Below are 20,169 nucleotides of genomic sequence, written 5' to 3'. Positions count from 1 at the left end.
TTGTGGGCTAGTAACGTTTGAAAGTTTGACCTTTATTTTCTTTTGCAACATGTAAGGTAGAGACATATGCTTACAAACTGATTTACTTCCAACCATAAACAAATGCCATACATCTCTTCTCTCACCTCATTGGTACAGCACGCCTGCTTTGTTCTCCACTTGAATTATGCCTAAGATGTTTTAATAAATTGGGTGAGGAGGCTGAGGGATTAAGACGAGCTGGAGGAGGAGGTGGAGGAGGAGCTGATGGTGACTGATCAGCTGGTTGTGGTGACTGATCTGAAGAAGTTTTAGAGCTGTTGGCAGATGTGTTCAAAATTTACAGGGAGAGTTCCAGCAGGGAAGATTAAAAGAAAGGTAAGGAAATTAAAAGAAATCTGATAAATCAAAGAAAAGGACAGAGAGTTAAAATAAAAAAGATAATCTACATCACTGTGTCAATAATGCTATCTATATGCTTGGAAACAGCACAGTCAAAGGCACCATGGAACATGTCAGGAAGTATTCTTTCCCTGAAATGTGTCCCTGTTGTGGGCTTGGTCTAACTCAAACTCTCTCTTTCAACGGACTCTCATAGAAAACAAAGTATGTAGAATGTAGACAAGATCAATGAGCAAGTAAACACATAAAGCTGCTGTACTGTTTCATTTTTCCAGATGTATGGAAGGAGTCTAATCTGACATGGCCTCCTTTCTCAACCTCCCAGAGAGCAACAGGAGTTTGGTTTCCAACACTTTAGGAAAGCTTTGTATATAACACAGAAATGATGGGCTGCTGATTTCTGCTGCTCAAATTTCTAACCCAAATCAGACTCTGCAATATCGACAGCTATTTATTTCCAGGGTTACAATATGTAAATTTCCATGCATATACCATCAGCATTGATAGAGACCAGATAATAATGTAGCAACTGCTTCACTGATGTTGTATGCAGAGAGAAAGGATCTCTAAAGCTAAGGTTGTGCACCAGCCATAACATTCAGCTGAGAAGGAATTTCTCAGTTCAAAAAGCAATACAATTTAGCTTAGACTAATCTGAACGTCATCTAGCTCCATCATGTTTAGAAGCCAGAGCTGCCACATGCAAAACCACACCACCTATCCCAGAGTTTTTCTTATATTGGAGTAACACTGCCTGGTTATGGTGTCCCTCCAGAGTGTTCAGATGTGAATTTAGTCCCCTTGAGAGGAGTTCAGATTTTAGACATATCCCAAATCTGTCTAAACTAGCCTGAATCAGTTCAGGGTTAGCACATCCCACACAAAACATTTTACAATATTCAAAGGTTCTCTCTAGGAATATATTTCTAGTGTTATGCTGAGGAACTGAAATGGGAGCTAGGAAGTTGCCATGTGAATTTTTGAATTATTGCAGTAACCTAATTATATGAACAAATTATTGGAACCACAGCCATTTAGCTTCAATTCAACTTCAAATTTACCATATTTAGAATTTACATTTAAAAAAATTACTATTCTAGACAGAGGGGGATGTCACAATGATACCTACAGTGATGCAATTCTCTTTAGGGTGTGCAGAACTGAGGTTAAAAGGAATGGATATTTTAAATGTATGTGCTGGCATACTGGAAGTCCTTAGATTCGTACAAAGCTAAGAACATAAACCAGTGCTTTTCTCAGTATCATTTACGACAAACCATTGTTTTCTCTCCCTGTAATTGTTTGACAAAGCTCAGCATAATGTCCTATAAAGATTTTTTGGATTCAGCAAAGTTGAAGTCAAAGATGAAATCTGCAAAAGACCCTCAGTTTGACTGAGCAGGCAGCAACAAACTGGAAAAGCATTACACAAAATCTGACCAACAATTTGCCAGTCTATAAGTGTAATGCTAAAGCCCTCTAGAAATAAACAAACACAAGGTTCAAGGAAAGGACAAGGAAATGAAATTTCTTTCTTTCACTCTTCCTCTTCTTTCTGCCAGAAAACAAGCACTGTATCTGAGGCAAGACTCTTTTGTTTTACCCTGCTATGCACTGCAGGAAAAACCGATTTGGCACAAATTCCAGTTTCTGATCGTTTATTTCCTAGCAAAGCAAAGAATTTCAGGCAAATGCACATTATGGAGGAGGTCAGAGAAAAGAAGAAGGTGAGAGGGGGGAATTATCAAGAATTTAGGGCTGCACATGCCAATGTTTAAAAAGTAAATATATGAAGAAAACTGGCACAAGAGGAACAAGAGATGTTCCATTAAAAGTAAATGAACTCCAGTCAAGTACCATGCAGGAAGGTAAAATAGGACAGGGATCAGATCTCTATCAGTAGACAAAGTGATATATACATTATGCCTCTTTTATAAACTACACTAGCAAATAAATAGCCAGATATTTAGTCTCCATTTCTGTGGGTATCATCCAAAGCTCATTCTCTTCCTGGAAGGAAAATCCCCTATGTACATTCTGGCCACAGGCATTCCCTTCAGCAAACACAACAGGAAAACATGTGCAAGTACAGCAGCCCATGCTTGAATCCTATCCCCTGGTATGTATCAATATGACTATTTCTCTAAATGTAAGACTTGAGTCACAGTTCCCACTGAGTGGTGGTACTGATGTTACCTAAGTGTCCAAAGGCATAATTGGGGCTTGCTTACTAACCCAATCAAAAAGGAACCCCTTTATAGGTTTCATTCATAAATGTGGAAATACACTTTGTAATATTGTCTGAGAATTTAAAAATTTAAGTCCATGCCGTGGCTCACTGAAAATGTACCTTTCCCATACAGTGGTAAGAAGTTAAAACATTTCCCCCCAAAACTTTTCCCAGATTGCATCTTACTTTAAAGCTAGTCTTACTTTTGCTGGTGAGGAGTCTCTGTGCTCACAGAATGGTACCTCATAAGTTTCTTTTGGGGAACAGATGGAGATGCATCAGTAAATTCTGAGGACTCCTGGCTGTCCGTTGGCACATGGCTCAGGGTATTGGCTCGCCGTCTAAAGCCCTGTTGGGCTGATTTTGCAGCCTGTTCAGGGGATGGGCTTTGGGGCTCACTTGAAAGATTGCCTACTGATCCATTTGCCTTCAGAGGACTTTCTGGGGGAGCAAGATCTTCTCGTTCACATAGTGACGTTTCCTTTCAACGTAAAAAATAAAAATGCACATAAAAACACACAAGATAGAACAAGTCATAAACTTGTTCTTCTCAGTACTGTATGTGTCTTCCAGCTGCACTTTGTAAGAACTACCAACTTATTTATAACTTCATTAAGATTTTATTTATTACTATGTTCCAATTGTACATGCTAAGAAAAATATTGCAGTTGTCTAGAACTACCTTTCAGTTGCTATACTGCAGTCAAGAGGCACACACTTTCCCCAGTTATTTGTGCATGCAAGATCAGGAAGTATTTATCCAGAATCCATTCTTTTTTCAAACTTAATTCTTATTAAGACTTTTTAATTACTTAACTGATACATGAACAAAATACTGTTGTTGTAGAAAGTACAAGCAAAACAGTACACCTGATCTGAGATAATGAGAAACACAGCTGCAGCCTTGGGGTCAAGATAATGAAGCTTATGCCACTGGATGGTTTATTAAAAGCATGAAAATAGGCAATCAGTTGCTTGTCCTTAATGAATAAGAATCCTACCCAGGTGACTAAGAAAGAAAGTTTTTGTAAGTGGAAAATATACAGCTCATATTTTCTTTCTGATTTACTGATCTGCTGGAAATTACTTAAAAAGATATGAATGGACTAGTATTGAAAATTGGCTAACAATGCCCTTAGGCTTATTGGCAAGCTTATGATAGATTAAATAACACGATCTTTGCTTGACAAGTAAAATTTAACATTATCTTTAATGATGTAAACCTGGGGCCCCTTTGGCCATTCTACATTTCAGGAAAGAATATTAGAAGATTGTATGCTATTACTTATTGTGCTTATCTTCTGGTGGACAAGAGACTTACCTTACTTGTAGTACTGAGTGTGCTAGACAAGGAGCTTTCCAAGTCAATGCTTCCAGAACTTTCCAGTAGACCTTTGCTTTTATTTCCCTAACAAGAAAAGCATCATGTTATACATGTTATATTATGCAGAGGTACAGATATAGAAAGAAATCTGAAAATTCACACAGTTGCATGCCCTACAAGAATGCTGAAGAAGCAATCCCAAAGATTCTCACGGATTCTCACTGTGCTGAGATCATTATTAAATTTAATTTCCTGAGTGAACTAAGAATAGCCTTACTTCACATGAGAAACAACAATCTCCTTCAGAAAGGTCACTCATACTGACATTTGTAAGAAACTGGAAACTAGCAAAACATGACTGCTAAATATTTTGATAAGTGCTTGTTTTGTGTGGCCAATATTGTTGGTTCCTTTCTAATTTAACAAAGAGTCAATTAATATTTGCAATATCCTCAAATCAGTTATCATTATAAAGAGCACCCCTTTTGAGCCACAAAAATTGTACTTCTGATTAAAGCAAAACCAGGGAATAAAAGAACTGAAAGCTGTGCTAAAGCTATGTTGCAGCACAACTTTTCCAAGAAAGGCCTCCTATTTTTATGCAGCCCTGTCTGAAGACTCTGACAGTATAACGATGTTATGATTATTATAGAGAACTGTTTTATACACTGCTGAACATCTTGCAAATTTCAAGAAATAAGAATAATCTATTCTGGAGTGTCAGCATCACAAGTTAATGCATCTACTGAAGCAACTTTTTGAAGAACTACAGAACAGAACATTTGATAAGCATTTATTTAAAACATTTTAGCCAACAATTAATATTCCCAAACTTCTTCCTTGGTTGGTAATAAAATACAATGATATGTATCTGCCGGTGCCACAGTGTGGAAACCATGAATTAAGACACCTGAAATTTGCCATGCTTAATGAGGGAGGTTTTTTAATTACTTAATTTGGATCAATATAAATGGGTCTTTGTGTTGGAAACGTGCAGTGTTCTTCAGTTACTTCCCACAGTGAACACACTTAGAATCTGCAGACAGGAGTGGCTCCTGGGATGGAGTTGTACAGCTGCTTCTCCCTCTTGCTTTGGGTAGCATTCAACTCAGGAGAACAGAGTGAGGTGATCCCTCCTTCAGGGGTACACCATGGCATAAGACAGTGTCAGTGGGCACAGCTTTACCTAAATGGAGCAGACGTAATATGTCCAACTCTGATAAGAGCATAACTTTGTTTGAAGGCCTCACTGTATCAAAATCAGGGCTCTTTCAGCCTGTGCAGAACCAGGTCCATTCACTAGTATCAAATAAGTAACGAGGAAACTTGGCCAAAAATAAAAAAATCAGATCAAAAAGCCAACACAGATTAAATCAAAAGTTTAGGTAAAGACATATATTTCAGTTGGTGCCTAACAGAGAAAAATATAAGCACCACACAAATGTTACTGGGGAGAGGATACCAAACTGTAGGAACCATCTGTACCAACAAATGTAGGAACATCTCTGGTAACCACTCACTCATTTCAGAAGGTGGAGGCACCAGGACCACAGCTTTGATATGCAAATAGGTTCTGCACTTTTTTTCTACACGTAGTTTAATTTTTCTTCTTTTCAGTATATAATATTTAGCTATCAGATGTCTACGGTAATACTATCATAACTATTCATCTAACACCAAATGTTGCAGCTAAAACATATAAAAAATGGGTTGTACTTACAGATGAGGACAATAGATGTATATTAACATTTGTACAGAGAAGGATAATTAACATAATAATATATAGTACTTAAAATCAGGTTTGTAATTCTAATTCCTGTTTTTTGTCTACTTATTTCAACTGAAAGGAAATTAGGCAAGACAGACAAGATAAGAAAACTGAAGACTCTTACTCGGGATAATATACTTTCTAACGATTCTGTTAGCGACCTTTTAGCCTTGCTCTTCAACATATCTAGTCTGAACCGGGATGTATTGCTTGGCATTTCATTTCCCACTGTCTCTATTGAAGACTGTGCATTCTAGAAAGTTACAATAACAAAATGAGTTGTTTTCATTTTTTAAAAGAGAACAAAGATAAACAACAAAATTCTATAGAAAAGATGTGTTAGTATACAATCCTGGACACTGGACACTCTGAAGTTAGAATTAATCATTCTAAAATAGTTCTAAATAGCTAAATATTTGTTACATGCATTTGATTTTTCTTTCAAAAATAATTTCCTCCGATCAGCTTCATTCTCCAGGATACATCTCAGGAAAAACACAATTTTCTGGAGTTGAAAACACAAGCACATACGTGTGCATGCACACACATTTAGAAGTGTGGTGCACTAGCAACAGTTGCTTCAAAGTGCCACTTGGGCATTGCTAAAGGGGATGTGGCACTGATAGAGTCAACAGTGAAGTCAGAACGAGCATCGGGGTTGTTTGCTGCTCTTGACAAATGGCTTGCTAGTGCATCCTCACAACCCACCATTTTATTGCTTTCTTGGGTTCTGATGCATAGCAACCCATAAGGGATTGAACAAACCCTAGAGCGTGCCATGGGTAGTCATGATGGTTTGTTCATGAAAGGTAAGAGGAGCCCAGGCTGGATTTTCATGTCATGGGAACCCAACTTATGTCCCCTTCCCCATTCTCTCAGCCTCCACTTTTTCACTTCAGGCCTCTACAACTGCAAGCCTTGATGAGCATAATGTTTCCCTTGGAATATAGCATATATTGCAAATGAAAACTTTTAGAATAAAAGGGGCATCTGGAGAGAGCAAAAATGTTGCCACAGGCCAACACAAACACCTTATTTGTTCTTGTCTACTGCCCTTTCTGGTAGTTCCTTCAGTTCAACTATACTTTAAAAAGAGCATCTTCTTGTTGACTATATGATCTAAGCCAATCAGGAGCACAAAGCCATTGTAAAGATTTAGCTGTGAGTCGACTTCATAAAGCTTTTTCAAACTATTTGTCATAAACACATTTGCTAGTTGAAAGCTAATCTGTACATGCTATTTTTCTATGTGCAGGAAGTTATGTGGAGCAGCATACAAGTCCGATCCTCCCAGGAAGACCATTCCACAGGTTTATGTATAAAAACTTTCTCAGGTGCTGTTACTTTTAGAAAAGGTAATGTCACATTATGCAATAATACATATTTTCTATCAATAAGAAATGAAAAATAATATTCAAAATTGCACACCTGCTTGGCTTCTGCAAGGTGAATGTGATCCTTCTGTTTGTCCTCATATATATGTCTCAGAGCAGAGATTATCAATTCATTCTCTTTCTGTTCATTTCTTGGCCTTATTTTCTATAAAACAGGAAAAACAAAAAGGAGAAAGAGAAGGAGAAGGAGAAGAAAACGAAAAAAGGATTGGTATTGTAGCTATCTAAATTGTGCTATCTTACTTAACCTTTGTCAGCACATTGCCACTAGATGGCAACAGAACCTAAAATATACAATTGGCTAAAAAAAAAAGGAAACAAGAAAACTGTACAAGTCCATAGACTTTATTTACAAACTAATTTTGTAAATAAGTTAATGTAAGGTGAAGAGCGGAAAGGGTATATAAGCAGGATCAAACAAAATTGAATAAACTGCCCTTGAACAAGCATTTAAAAATGCAGCTGTTGGGAATTTATCAAAAGAGAGGATGGCCAGGAATCAGAGCAGCTTAGTAGGGCCATGCAAGGGTCCTGCGATGTAGCATGGTATGCGCATGTGTAGGAGTGCAGGGAACGGTGCTGGTTATGCAAGAAAAGCAATTTGACAGCCCTCTTGGGCTAAGTGAACTAGTTTCACTGCCCTCTTTATACTGGCAAATATATTGACTGTGCCTATATTGAATCATTTACTGCGAAGAGCCTGTCATACTAAGACACTAGTTTTCAAGGTAATTCTACCTCCCAGTGTCTACATAAGAAATCTACCTAATGAATGAATAATCAATCAGATAAGGCTAAGTTTTTCCAGCATTGTGCATTAGTTTTGTTTTATCATTCCTTTAGTTCATGTAGTGAAATGCTTTAATAAGTATTTCCTGTTCATATCCCTCAGTCCAACTAATTTTTGTAAACAGGAATGAACAATTCAGTAATAAATGTTAAAAGCCAAACACATTAACACATTTCTAGGTTGTAAAATGATAATACAAACATGGGGTCATTCTATGACAGGGCTCCTCAACATGGTACCCAATGGCACATCCAATGGCATCTGCCATTCCTCCCGTCCTTTTTAGTATATGGATCTGTTTGAAATGCATACAGTCTTTATACAATGTTATTTAAGTGTAAGTGGACCAATTATCCAAATGGGGATCCCTTTGGAGTTGGTATCTACATGTTTCCTGTTTGCATTTCAGTTGTGTTGTAAGGTCCTCAAACCCAGTGCATTAAAGAAGGCACTTCTAATTTTGTAATATCAGTCTTTTACCTGTAAAATGGCTTATGGAATATATCCACTTCCATCTGTTGACTTCCATGAAACAGGTATATAATTTAAGAGAGTGTGTCTATCAGTGGATATTAAAGACTGTTCCAGTACAAAATCTTTGTAATAACCCCAACCCCAAAAAAGCAACCACCAGACATAGCCAAAATATATGTTTAAAAGAAGCATAAGGTATATTGCACCACCCCTGAATAAGACAATCTATAATTAATGAGATATTGCGGTATCTAATAGACATGAAACAAATATATCTTCTGAGTAAGACAATGGTCTAGGATACATAGATAAAACAGGCAGATGCCAAAACAGCAGTCTACTGATTAGACACTTTATTCTGGCTCCCACTGCCATTTCTCAAATTCCCCAGTGTGCCCACAGATCCAAAAAGGTTGCAGACTCCCACTATATGAAAATTTACCATTGCCAGATGTTTATAAATTGAAATTTTTAATAACAGCAGTTAACATTAGCTGCTGCAAAGTAGTAGACAGAGGCATAAAGAAATAATTGAAGTTCTTCCACCCACCTTTCTACCTCCTACACAAAATGACACAGACTGGCAAGAGGGTTACCTGAACTTCCTCAAAGATTGCAGCCTGCTCCTGGTTATTCAGTGTTGTTAAATGTTTTTGGAGTTCTAGTTTAGTTTTAGAAGGATGCATCCCTATCAAGTAACAAACAAATATTGAATAAACAAAAAAATTTTTGGTTGCAATGCTTGATCACATACAGTATCCATACAGTAATATTCATGTGCTCACTTAGCTTCGGTTAACACAATTTCCCACACTGTCCTTTGAGCTGCAAGGGAGCAATCCCCCTGGAACCTTGGAAGCATCTTATATGCATCTAACACTTTTAAGAAACAAAAGTAGTTTTCCAGCATATCTCAGAAGTTTTCTGGTATGCAAAAACACCCTTCTGGCCTAACTTTCATCCTATTTTTTCCAATCCAGGCCAAGCACATGCACACCAAGAATGACAGTTGTGAAACATTTCTTCTTCATTGTCTTCTTGTATTTTGGACCTTATAAAAACTGGTATTGGTCTGGTAATGGCTTCTCCCTAAACTTCTCAACTACCACTCAAGCAGAAGAATTGACAAAGCATTTCATTCCAGATCATCTACTTAGCAATAAAATATAAAAAAAATTAAAGCCAACATATACCATATTGTATAGTTCCTACCTTCTATTTTTTCACAGAGCCTATGAAGGCTCTGCATAGGACATCCTTCACAGAGCTGTAATTGTGCTTTGGAGGTTTGTTGGACAGCAGCTACTGTAAAAGCCTGTTTTAAAGTCATCATGATCTCATCAACCTAGCGAAGGAAAAACAAGTCTGAAGGTCTAATCTTTGAGAAAGATAAAGCCTAAACTAGAAACAGATAGTTTCTATTAGCTTAAAGTGACTGCCATCAAGCTAAGAGTCAATAAAAATATAACTGCTTTATGCCCCTTCCTACACTAAGTCAGCTTATAAACCAGTAAAATACCACAATGTGCTCCAGATTTAAACTGCCTTGAAATTCCCTTAAACCAGCATAAAAATAAGACCAGAACCATAAACAACTGAAAAAGGAAATATACAACAAAGGCAATATAAAATAAACAACTTATTTTATATACTGAATTATACTTGATAACTGCAGCATTCTGTTCTGAAAGGTGCATTAGATTAGATAATGATTTAATACAGGTTGAAAGGGTTTGCATCGTTTCATTGTTATGCATATTCATGTTAACTGTTATACATATTTAATCCATTTTGTGGAGCTGAAATCTGCCCTACTGGGTGAAAACTGGGTAATCCAGCAGTCTCATCTGTTTGGGGACTGATGTTCTTTTTAATACTAGCTGTGAATTTGTCTATTTGTGTTTAATTGTTTTATTATGGTTATTTGGGATATGCTTTCATTGTGCTAGATTTTGTTGAGCTATTTTGAGACTTGGATGAGAAAGTGGATATAAATTCTGATTAATAACAATAAGAGTAATCTGCTTACCACAACACCGCTAAACTTCCGAAAGTAGGTTAAACAAATCACAGTCTGGGAATGTGATGAAGCAAACAGGCAATCCTTTTAATGTTTAACATTATTCCAGTAATATGCATTTGCCAGTCCAAACTGGTCATATACATTGGTTTAATTGTCATGAAATATAAATAGCAGAAGTCAGGTTTTAAAATTAGGAACAATTTTTATTTATGAAAGAATCAGAATATTGGACCACAACTTACTAGCTTCTCTTATTATGGACCAGATTCCATCCCTCAAGTTGCCTTACTGTAACTATATTATGTGCATGTGGGTGGGGCAGTAAAATGCTATATAGTCATCTGTAAGCTATCTCTCTAAAAAGATGAAGTAGCAGCAGCTCTTACCAGGGCTTCATCTGTGCACTGAAAGACGTAACAGACAAAATGGAAGCCTCTGCTTTCTGAAGTTTCTCTGCAGATAAATCCAAAGTGATCCACATGTCTAATTCCCTGAAACAACAAATAAACACACATACAAATCAGATTTTCACAAGACTGGCTATCAAATTACTATTAGTCAGTTAATGAAAACAAAGCAAAAATAAGGTATTAATTGCAACAACAAGCAAAATGAATCCTTTGCAAAAGAAAACATAATATGTACATTCATAGTCTAAGATGAAGGGTTTAATGGACAAATGCTTTCCACTCTATTTTCCATTTTGAACAGATAGACAGTAAGTTTTGTAGAAATTAAATACTGGAAAGACAGATTTTTGGAAGGGTTCACAACCTTGAGTACTTTTGCTACTTCTCTCTCTCCTTGGGTTAAACTAGCCATTACATTAATTTCATGAAAGCAATTATCACATGCAGCACCCTTCTGTCTGTGGAAGGGTGAATGGGAAAAGGTAATTTAATTCTTCCTGTCCTTGCCATAGCGCCAACCAAAATAACCTCTATAAATAAATGCAAAGAGCACAGATGATGCAATAGTTGGAAAAGGGACATTCTTGTCAGGACAGAAAGAATTACATTCCCCCTTTCCATCTCCCACAGTCACAAAACTTTCATGTGGCTATTATTTACATTTTTCACAGTGTGCATATTAAAAGGGTAATTCTTCAAATCTGCAACTACAGTGGAAGGGGGAAATTTGAGGTTTGGAGCTTCTCTTCTGTATCAACATTCAAAGATTCTCTGCTATGAATTAAATAAATTAAGGGGAGAGAGTTATCTGATGAATTATCAGCACAACATTTTTCCTTTCTATGTTGACAACTTTTTTTACCCCACTCTTGCCTTCAAGAGTACAAAAGCAGAGCACACCCTTTCTTATTTCATTTTCCACAACAGCTATATTAAACAAGTTGGTCCAGAGAATAACATTTTTGTTCATAACTCTAGGGCAGCATTTTTATTCATAATGTCTACCAGAGTATTTTTCTCTCTATAAACTTTAAGAAGACATACAACTAACTTTTACAAACTTTACATTGTAATCAATACAAAAGTCAAGAGCATCAATACTGGACTAATTATAGCAGTCATCATCTCCAGAGGAAAAACATATTCATTCTCTGAAAAGTATCTTCATGTTCTATTTTCCTGTATCAAAAGAAAATTGCTGGGTATACTGTATCTATAGCAGTGCTCATGGCTGAAATCAATTAGCACATGCTTCACACGCATTCTAGACAACAAAATAGTGTTAAATGTACAAGTCTGTTCCCTCTCTCCTCTCCCAGGACACCTGTAAGGAGGAGATCACAAGTTTCCATTTCCATCTTTAACTAACCTCAGTTTGTCATTTCTTATGATCAAGAAGCTGGCTAGTTTCAGGAAATAGACCTAACACATAAACCACAGTTTGAAGTTGTGCAAACCACAGTTAAAACTAAATGCCATGTCCTAGTTTTAACAAAGGGACAAACTATTGTTAGCTGAAAATAGAAACAGGTTTTCCTGATCTCTTTTTCACTCCATAAAATGAAAAAAGGACAGGGGAGAGATGAATGACTTTATGCACATAACAATAAAACATCTTAATTATGTTTATGTAGCTGTTCAATGAAAATACAAGCTAAAGATTAAAAAATAGAAAACGTCTCTGTTCATTCAAATTGAGCACATTAACTATGAATATGAAGGGCAGCATTGTTTTCACACTCTACTTATGCTACCATTTGTCACAAGGGACATCCAACATAAATAGCTCTCCAGGGAAAATTAAGTTGTGTAATTACAGCATGCTCACACTCTCCTCTCAAAATATGCAAAGCAGGCTTAACAAAAGAGGTTGCTGTAGAATAGCCTTCCTGTATCTACTACTCCCCAGCTGTTTTGGACTACAACTCCAATCAAGCCTGTCTTTAACTATTCTGAATAGGGCTGATGGGAGTTCAACTGCAAAACATCTGGAATGTACCAGATTGGAGAAGGCTGCTATAGAGAATGTTTTTTACAAGTGGAGAGGAAAGAGAATGTTTATAGGACCACACATTTTTTAAAAGATGGGCCTCAGTATGGCTTGACTGTTAACATATTCAAGAGATAAATAGAAATGGAATGGCAGAGCAACATCAGGCTTTACTGTGCTACATACCAGATGAATTTCAAGCAACTACCCTCCAATTTTCTTTTATGTTATATATAAAGCTTCTTTTCGCCAGCAACTAAGTCACAGTAATTCTCAAGGTATTAAAAAGTCAGCCAATTGTTTAAAAGCATTAAAAGGACACATGACATCCCCCCCCCCCACACAGATAAAGTTAAGTCCTCATGGTAACACTCAGTGAAGTAGATGAAATACTTAAAAATGCTTAAGCAACTGAGTAGAAAAATACAAGACACATATCCTGCTGGGACCTCCCCCTTTATCAAGAGCTGGAATGAATTCCTGGCTGAACTGTGGTAACTTTCTTCCTGCAATTCTTGAAGGATGCCATCAACAGAAAGCCACTGAATGATCAGTTCAGATTTGAAGATGGGATAAAATTAGTAAATGGGATTCCTGTGGGTCTAACTGAAAGATGTGTGGTATTCCTGGAAGCCTGGCAACTAATGCATAGCTGCAGTTCCAAGACGAGCAGGAACCCAGAAATGCACATCATGATCCCACAGAAAATTAAGTCTCTAACTTGGATGTAATGTGAATGAGCCAATAAAAAAGCAATGAAAGGCAGAAGGCATATATTGCTCCTACACAGTCTTCGAACATGGAGTCAACTATAAAAAGTGCAGCACAAATGTTGATGAATGAATAATATTCATGAAAAGTATCCCAGACACTTTCATTTTAATATCAAGTAATGGTTTGCTTCCTAAGGTTTAATACTGACTATACTCTTCATTTGGAGTCCCTGTTTTTACAATGCACACAAACGCACATTTGAAAGGAATATATGCCTTTTTTGGGTAGGGAACTGCTTTAATATTCATGGCTTCCCAAAGAAGGAAGCAAAACAGAATGATTTTTCAATACTGCAGCCTTAAGCAAAGAGTCCCTGTCAATAGTCACCAGAGAAACAGATTCTGTGTCTGGCCTCCGAGGAAGGATGTAGAATGGGGTAGCATATGCCCTGGTTTCTCCTGAGGAAGTGAATAGAAGCAACCTTACTGTTTTCTTTCATTGGTTTGCCACTAGTCAAGCAATTAAATTGACTGGGAGAAGGAGTCAAGTCATTAAAATTGTTTCTCTTAGTCTTAGAAAGAAAGAATTTGACCTTAAGGGCAAGTTGCTAAGTACTAGCTCAGAACTATTTTTGCTGACAAAGGAAGTAGTCTCAAGGAAGCTACCTCCAAGTCTAAAATCTGACAAATTTCCCTTAGAAAAATTCTGGGATTTCTGTAAACTCCTTTCAAGGGACCAATGTTCCTCATCAACGATACACTGAAGACAATCAGATCACTCCCATAATGTACTGGAATTCTTCTTGATTTGGTTGCCTGCCTTCATGCTTTGGACGATAAAGAAAAAAAATCTAGCTTGCTGAAACACATACTCATGGAATTTAATGCAAAATAGGCTTTCCGCAAAAGTATTAGTTGCACAGTGATCTTGCCACATATTGGGCACATTTACATGTCACACCAAGCCACCTTGCAGTAAGCCATGGTGGCCTGTTCACTGTATGAACATCCCACACTGCACCTTAGAGGTGCCTGGGCTCACCATAGGTTGTTTACCTCTCTTTCCATTCCACTCCTCCCACAGGACAACCATCAGGAGAAAGCACAGAAAAACCCTTAACTGAAGCCTATTGGGTCATATCAAGGGCAAGTACCTCTGCACTTTGACTAACAGAAACAAAACCATTTTATTCTAATACTAGAAATGATTAAAAGTGTAATGTCTGATGGTTCTGCTATTGGAAAAAACAGAATTAGAGAACAGTTTTGGTTAATGGGCAACATTTATTGATGCATACTACCCATTATTTGTGAACATTAAAAATCAACATTATAATAAGACAACCGTGAAACTAAATTGCCCACACAAGTGCTGGATTGTGGCACATCTCTGCAAATTTATTTATTTAGTTATTTAGAATATCCCTTTTTATTTATATTTATATGCAAATATCAGTCAATCAAGAAGGAACACTGTTTTCACCCTTTTAGATTTTACAAGAAGCATACAGATTGATTGATTGATTAAATAAAGGAAGGAATGAAGGGAAGGAAGGAAGAATAACATATGTACCTGAGAGCAAAAAGAGATTTCTTTAAAGCTTTTCTCAATAACTACTTTTTTGGTGTCAGGACTGATGATGTAAACTTCAGACTGGCCAATCTGAAAAGAAGAAATCAAATATTACTCAGCTGCACTTATAGTTTACAGACAAAAATATGATTGCACACTGAATTTGAGATTATATATATAATACATTTTGCATGAGAAATGAGCCACATCACAAAGTATAACCAGTATTTTGCTATTGATTCTAATGCTCTGAGAAGAAACTGAACTGGATATTTAATCTATAGAAAAGAATATTGTTAAAGTATGACTACATTAACTAAAAAATGTTATGATGCTTAGCAAAGTTACCCCAACTTTACATACAAGTAGGGTATAAAACTGCTTTACATTGCTCAGACAATTATTAATCTTGCTCAATACAGCGTACTCTGAGTAAAAGCATCTTTCCAGATAAATCATGTGTTTATATGACCCTTTACATTGGAAACACCAGTTTCTGTAAAGATGACTCTATTGCTGAAATATGATCTCTCTCCCCGAAGATGCAGTGTACAAATGGGACGGCCTGAACAATCACTCTTCAGTCACTCCCAACAGAAGAGGAAGCTCTGAATGCTTGCTACCCTGTGACTGGCCACTATAATGTAGCCCATGAGTCGCCAACCTGTGCTCCTCACCCCCTCAGTTATTGCTGGATTGCATTTCCCTCACAAGCTACTATTCTGACTAGGGCTGATGAGTGTTGCTGTCCAAAAACATCTGGAGGGTGACAAATTGCCTACCTTGGTCTGGCATTATTAGAAGGCAGTACGACCGAGAGAATATTCATACATTCTAAGTTTTGTATATAAGTTGCTCTTGTTTACCTAAGAAGCTTGGAGGCAGCAAAGGCGCACTTGTTTGTACATACTCAACTCATGCAGTCATTTTAGAGCCAGTATTGGCTGTGGCTTGAGTCAGCAGGCCTAGGCTACCATTCTGAAATCATTTACTTCAGGACAGCTCAAACAAAGCCAATTCACTGTGGAAGCATGGGGCAGGTGCCATGACATGACATGACAACCCACTGTGTGAAAAAGTTATGATAGTTTGCAGAACAACTTGCAATGGCCCCAACAGGCAACTGGGCTTATCCCCTGGTCTTTCAATAGGTGACCCAGGGTCCTGTATGTCAGAATCCATCTTATCTCCCTAGTCCTGCTTGGTTCACCACCCCATTTTCATTCTAGTTTCTTACATAGTCCTTTGCTGCTCCGTCAATGCCTTAGTGGCACTTTGGATTGCCCAGTACTACCTCATTACCCTAAAAAAACAGGAATGCAGAAACTGAAATTGTAATTTTCTTTTTGGTCCTTCACAGTTGTGCACTTTTGTCTAGTCAATGTCAGGGTAAATGTCCGCTCTCAAAATTCCGTAAGCAACATCCATGGGCCTTAACCAAGCAAGGCTGCTCAAAGATCACTTGCATACATTTGACAGCTGTCAACTGGCTGTCAATAAAAAGGCAAATTGGAGAAGAGATTTTGATTTCCGAAAGGGGTGGTAAATATATCTTAGCTGTGTGATCCTCCAGTTTCTTAGTACTGCTACAATTGTTCTCCGTGCCCTTCTCTTTTCCACACTTCCCTGAACCTCTAGATATTTCAGAAAGGGAAGAGACACGTATTTTTTACCCCCATCTGGTAAATTTGAGATTTTTGGGGTGGGGACAGGGATATATATGCAGATTTTCTGGCTCCACTATGAAATCGAGATACTCAAAGTACATATACTATTTAAAATGCCTGGATTAACAGAAATGTTTTTACCTGGTGCCAAAATAGTATCTAGAAATATGTCACTCAAATCTCTCTAGGAAAGCTATTCCAAAATTGGGATGTTGCAACTGAAAAGGCCCTCAAAAATGCATGATTGAGTACAGAGTACATACATTCCAGAGGCTGTACAGGAGTACCATGATAAATTATAAGCTTTTCATGTTTTTGTGAAAATGTAAACAAAGAAGGCTAAAATGAGAGGTGCCAAGACTCAGGTCTGTATGAGAGCTTTGCTATTTGCGCTAATGCTTAATTTTATGTGGGTAGAGGCTGCAGTTGCTCATGAAGCAGGGGAAGTACATTTCAGAAGTAAATTTCTTTATTTCTTCATATCCATTTCCTTTAAGAAGAAAAAGGAAACATGCCAGTGATGGGGTGGTGTTTATTTTAAAATGCATGTATTTTAAGGATCTATAGAATCAATAAAAATTGTTCATATAAGATTTGTCAGCTGCAATCCTAAGCATTCATATTAAAAATCAATTTCATTTTAATCAAGTCAGATTGCCAAATAAATATGCACAAGATCTTTTTTCCCCAAGAGTGGTGAACAGCAGCTGGGAACAGAGAGAAATGATTGGTGAAAATGCAGCATGAGAAAGGTTTTTAACTTAATATTCCACACCACTCCTTCCCTGATCTAGTCAAGTCCCCCTGAAGCTGTTTTCAGATTTAAAAAATAAAAATAAGATGGGAGGTCTCACCATATAGCTCCTGTGTAATGTGCAGTGTGGTCCTGTGTGGATCACAGTGTAAACAAAGTATCAGCATGGTGCCGCAAAACAAATAATGAGTGGCAATGAGGGGAGGATTTGACAAGCAACTGCACACAAACAGTTTGCCACATGAAGAAGCCTTTCCAGCCACCTCCAAGTCATGGCAGGTATTTGTATACTGTGGCCTTTGAAATAAAATAAGACTTAAAAAGAGCTGGGTGTAGAATTCACATGTCAATTTGAACACGAGACCATGTGTATTAACTTCGGCATGAAAATATTCACATTTTTCCTAGTTAAACTATTTTAAAAGGCTAGTAAGACAAAGATGGTATTCATTCTATCTTCATGTTCCCAGATCTATTTACAAGAACAACCAAGGAATGCCAGTGCACAGCTCTGATCTCTACTAGTTCTCCAGGTGGTTTAGTCAAACTCCCACTTGATGAGCATACATATGAATGAATCTTTGGGGGTGGGAACAGCTCCTTTACTCCCCCTTTCATGGAAGAAGCAAACAAATGAGAAGTTCTTCAATTAATTATACTTTCCCAGTTTGCCTGCCTGGAAAACAATGGCTTCAGAATAAGCCAAGATATTAAGCTAATTTAAAGCTATTATCTGGTTTGCATGTAACAACTACCCCTGGGGTATCATGTTTAACACATGGGTGGTTGGGATTACACAGGAGGAAGCAAGTGTGGTGCTTCTAACCACATGTCTGGGAGACGTCTAGAATGTAGGTGGAGGAAATCACAGGATGAATCTGACCGAACACACTTAAGAGCCCATTATTGGACCTATGCTGTGGCGGTGAGGGCAGCGAAAAAGAAATTCTTCTCTGTTTCCATTGCCTCCTCACAATGCCGTCCGACGGAGCTGTTTCGGGTGGTACAAGGGCTGGTTCGTCCTGGCCCTAAGAAAGATCCAGTTCCACCCTCGAAGGCCCGCTGTGACGACTTTGCCAAGCATTTCAGGGAGAAAATCGCTCAGATTCGTCACGAGCTGGACTCCACTAGTGATTCAGAGGCTTCTGGGGAGATACCAATGTCGCCGTCTGGTCCAAAATTGATGGATGAATTTCAGTTACTGCGGCCTGATGATGTGGACAAGGTGCTTGGATGAGTACATCCCACCACCTGCCTATTGGACCCTTGCCCATCTTGGCTAATTAACAACGCCAAGCACGGGATAGGGATCTGGATCCTGGAAGTGGTTAACGCCTCTCTGAGGGAGGGCCGGGTACCTGCCCCTTTAAAGGAGGCGGTAGTCCGACCAGTCCTGAAGAAGGCGTCACTGGATCCATAGATGGCCACTAATTATAGACCAGTGGCCAACATCCCGTTTCTGGGCAAGGTATTGGATTGGGTAGTGGCGGGACAACTCCAAGCACTCTTGGAGGAAACTGATTATCTGGACCCATTTCAGTCCGGCTTCAGACCCGGGTACGGTACTGAATCTGCCTTGGTCGCCCTGTACGATGACCTGTGCAGGTAAAAAGACAGGGGGAGCGCGTTCCTGTTGATTCTCCTGGACCTCTCAGCGGCTTTCGATACCATCGACCATGGTATCCTTCTCGATAGGCTAGCGGGATTGGGGGTCGGAGGCACTGCTTGGCAGTGGTTCCGCTCCTATCTCAATGGCCGATTCCAGAAGGTGATGCTGGGGGACTATGGCTCTGTACCATGGCAGCTATGCCATGGAGTTCTGCAGGGTTCCATTTTGTCCCCCTTGCTATTTAACATCTACATGAAACCACTGGGGGAGATCATCAGGAGGTGTGGGCTGCGGAATCATCAGTACACTGATGATACCCAGCTCTACCTCTCGTTTTCTACCAATCCAGGTGAGGCAGTGGCTGTACTGAACCAGTGCCTGGTTGAGGTAATGCGCTGGATGAGGGCCAATAACTGAAGCTCAATCCAGACAAGATGGAGGTCCTGTTGGTTGGCGGATCGGGCTTCAGGGAAGGGGACCTGAACCTAGTCCTGAATGGGGTTGCACTCCCTCTTAGGGACAAGGTCCGCAGCTTGGGAGTGCTCCTTGACCCAGAGCTTTCACTGGAAGCTCAGGTGACAGCAGTGGCGAGAAGTGCTTTCTTTCAGCTTCGGCTGATCCATCAGCTGTGTCCCTACCTGGAGAATGACTGCCTGGCGATGGTGACACACGCATTGGTGACTTCCTGACTTGACTTCTGTAACGCGCTCTATGTGGGGCTTGAAGACGGTCTGGATACTTCAATTGGTTCAAAATAGAACTGCCAGGCTGCTGATGGGGAGTGGGCGTTATGTTCACATGACTCCAGTTCTCCGTCAGCTCCACTGGCTCCCCACTGAAGTCTGGGCCCAATTCAAGGTGTTGGTTATGACTGATAAAGCCCTTAATGGCTTGGGTCCTGGTTACCTGAAGAAGTGCTTACGTCCATATATGCCCGCCTGCCCCTTGAGATCAGTGGAAGAGGCCCTTCTCCAGGAACCCTCCGTGAAGGATGTTAGGAGGGTAAGTACTTGGAGGAGGGCTTTCTCTGCGGTGGCACCCAATCTATGGAATGCGCTCCCCAGAGAGG

At 38.8% G+C, this 20,169-nt stretch overlaps 1 protein-coding gene across 6 annotated transcripts in view; it reads right to left on the bottom strand.

Moving 5' to 3' along the window:
* Positions 1 to 20,169, bottom strand: part of TBC1D1 (TBC1 domain family member 1) — a 114,777-nt gene that overhangs the window by 34,818 nt on the left and 59,790 nt on the right. For 4 of the 6 annotated variants that reach the window (XM_044417732.1, XM_044417736.1, XM_044417731.1 and 1 more), the window contains 9 exons: positions 15,071 to 15,160; positions 10,771 to 10,875; positions 9,574 to 9,706; positions 8,958 to 9,049; positions 7,132 to 7,242; positions 5,828 to 5,956; positions 3,933 to 4,019; positions 2,815 to 3,092; positions 126 to 296 (listed from right to left, as the gene is read on the bottom strand). In XM_044417732.1, coding sequence (XP_044273667.1) covers positions 126 to 296; positions 2,815 to 3,092; positions 3,933 to 4,019; positions 5,828 to 5,956; positions 7,132 to 7,242; positions 8,958 to 9,049; positions 9,574 to 9,706; positions 10,771 to 10,875; positions 15,071 to 15,160 — 1,196 coding nt within the window. The remainder of the gene's footprint in view (positions 1 to 125; positions 297 to 2,814; positions 3,093 to 3,932; positions 4,020 to 5,827; positions 5,957 to 7,131; positions 7,243 to 8,957; positions 9,050 to 9,573; positions 9,707 to 10,770; positions 10,876 to 15,070; positions 15,161 to 20,169) is intronic. The other 2 variants (XM_044417733.1, XM_044417734.1) reach the window with 1 other exon arrangement.

The sequence above is a fragment of the Varanus komodoensis genome, unplaced genomic scaffold (assembly GCF_004798865.1).
Source record: "Varanus komodoensis strain SLA01 unplaced genomic scaffold, ASM479886v1 scaffold9, whole genome shotgun sequence".
Lineage (NCBI taxonomy): Eukaryota > Metazoa > Chordata > Lepidosauria > Squamata > Varanidae > Varanus > Varanus komodoensis.
The sequence above is the reverse complement of the archived record's forward strand: the minus strand, read 5'-3'. Positions and strand labels throughout refer to the sequence as shown.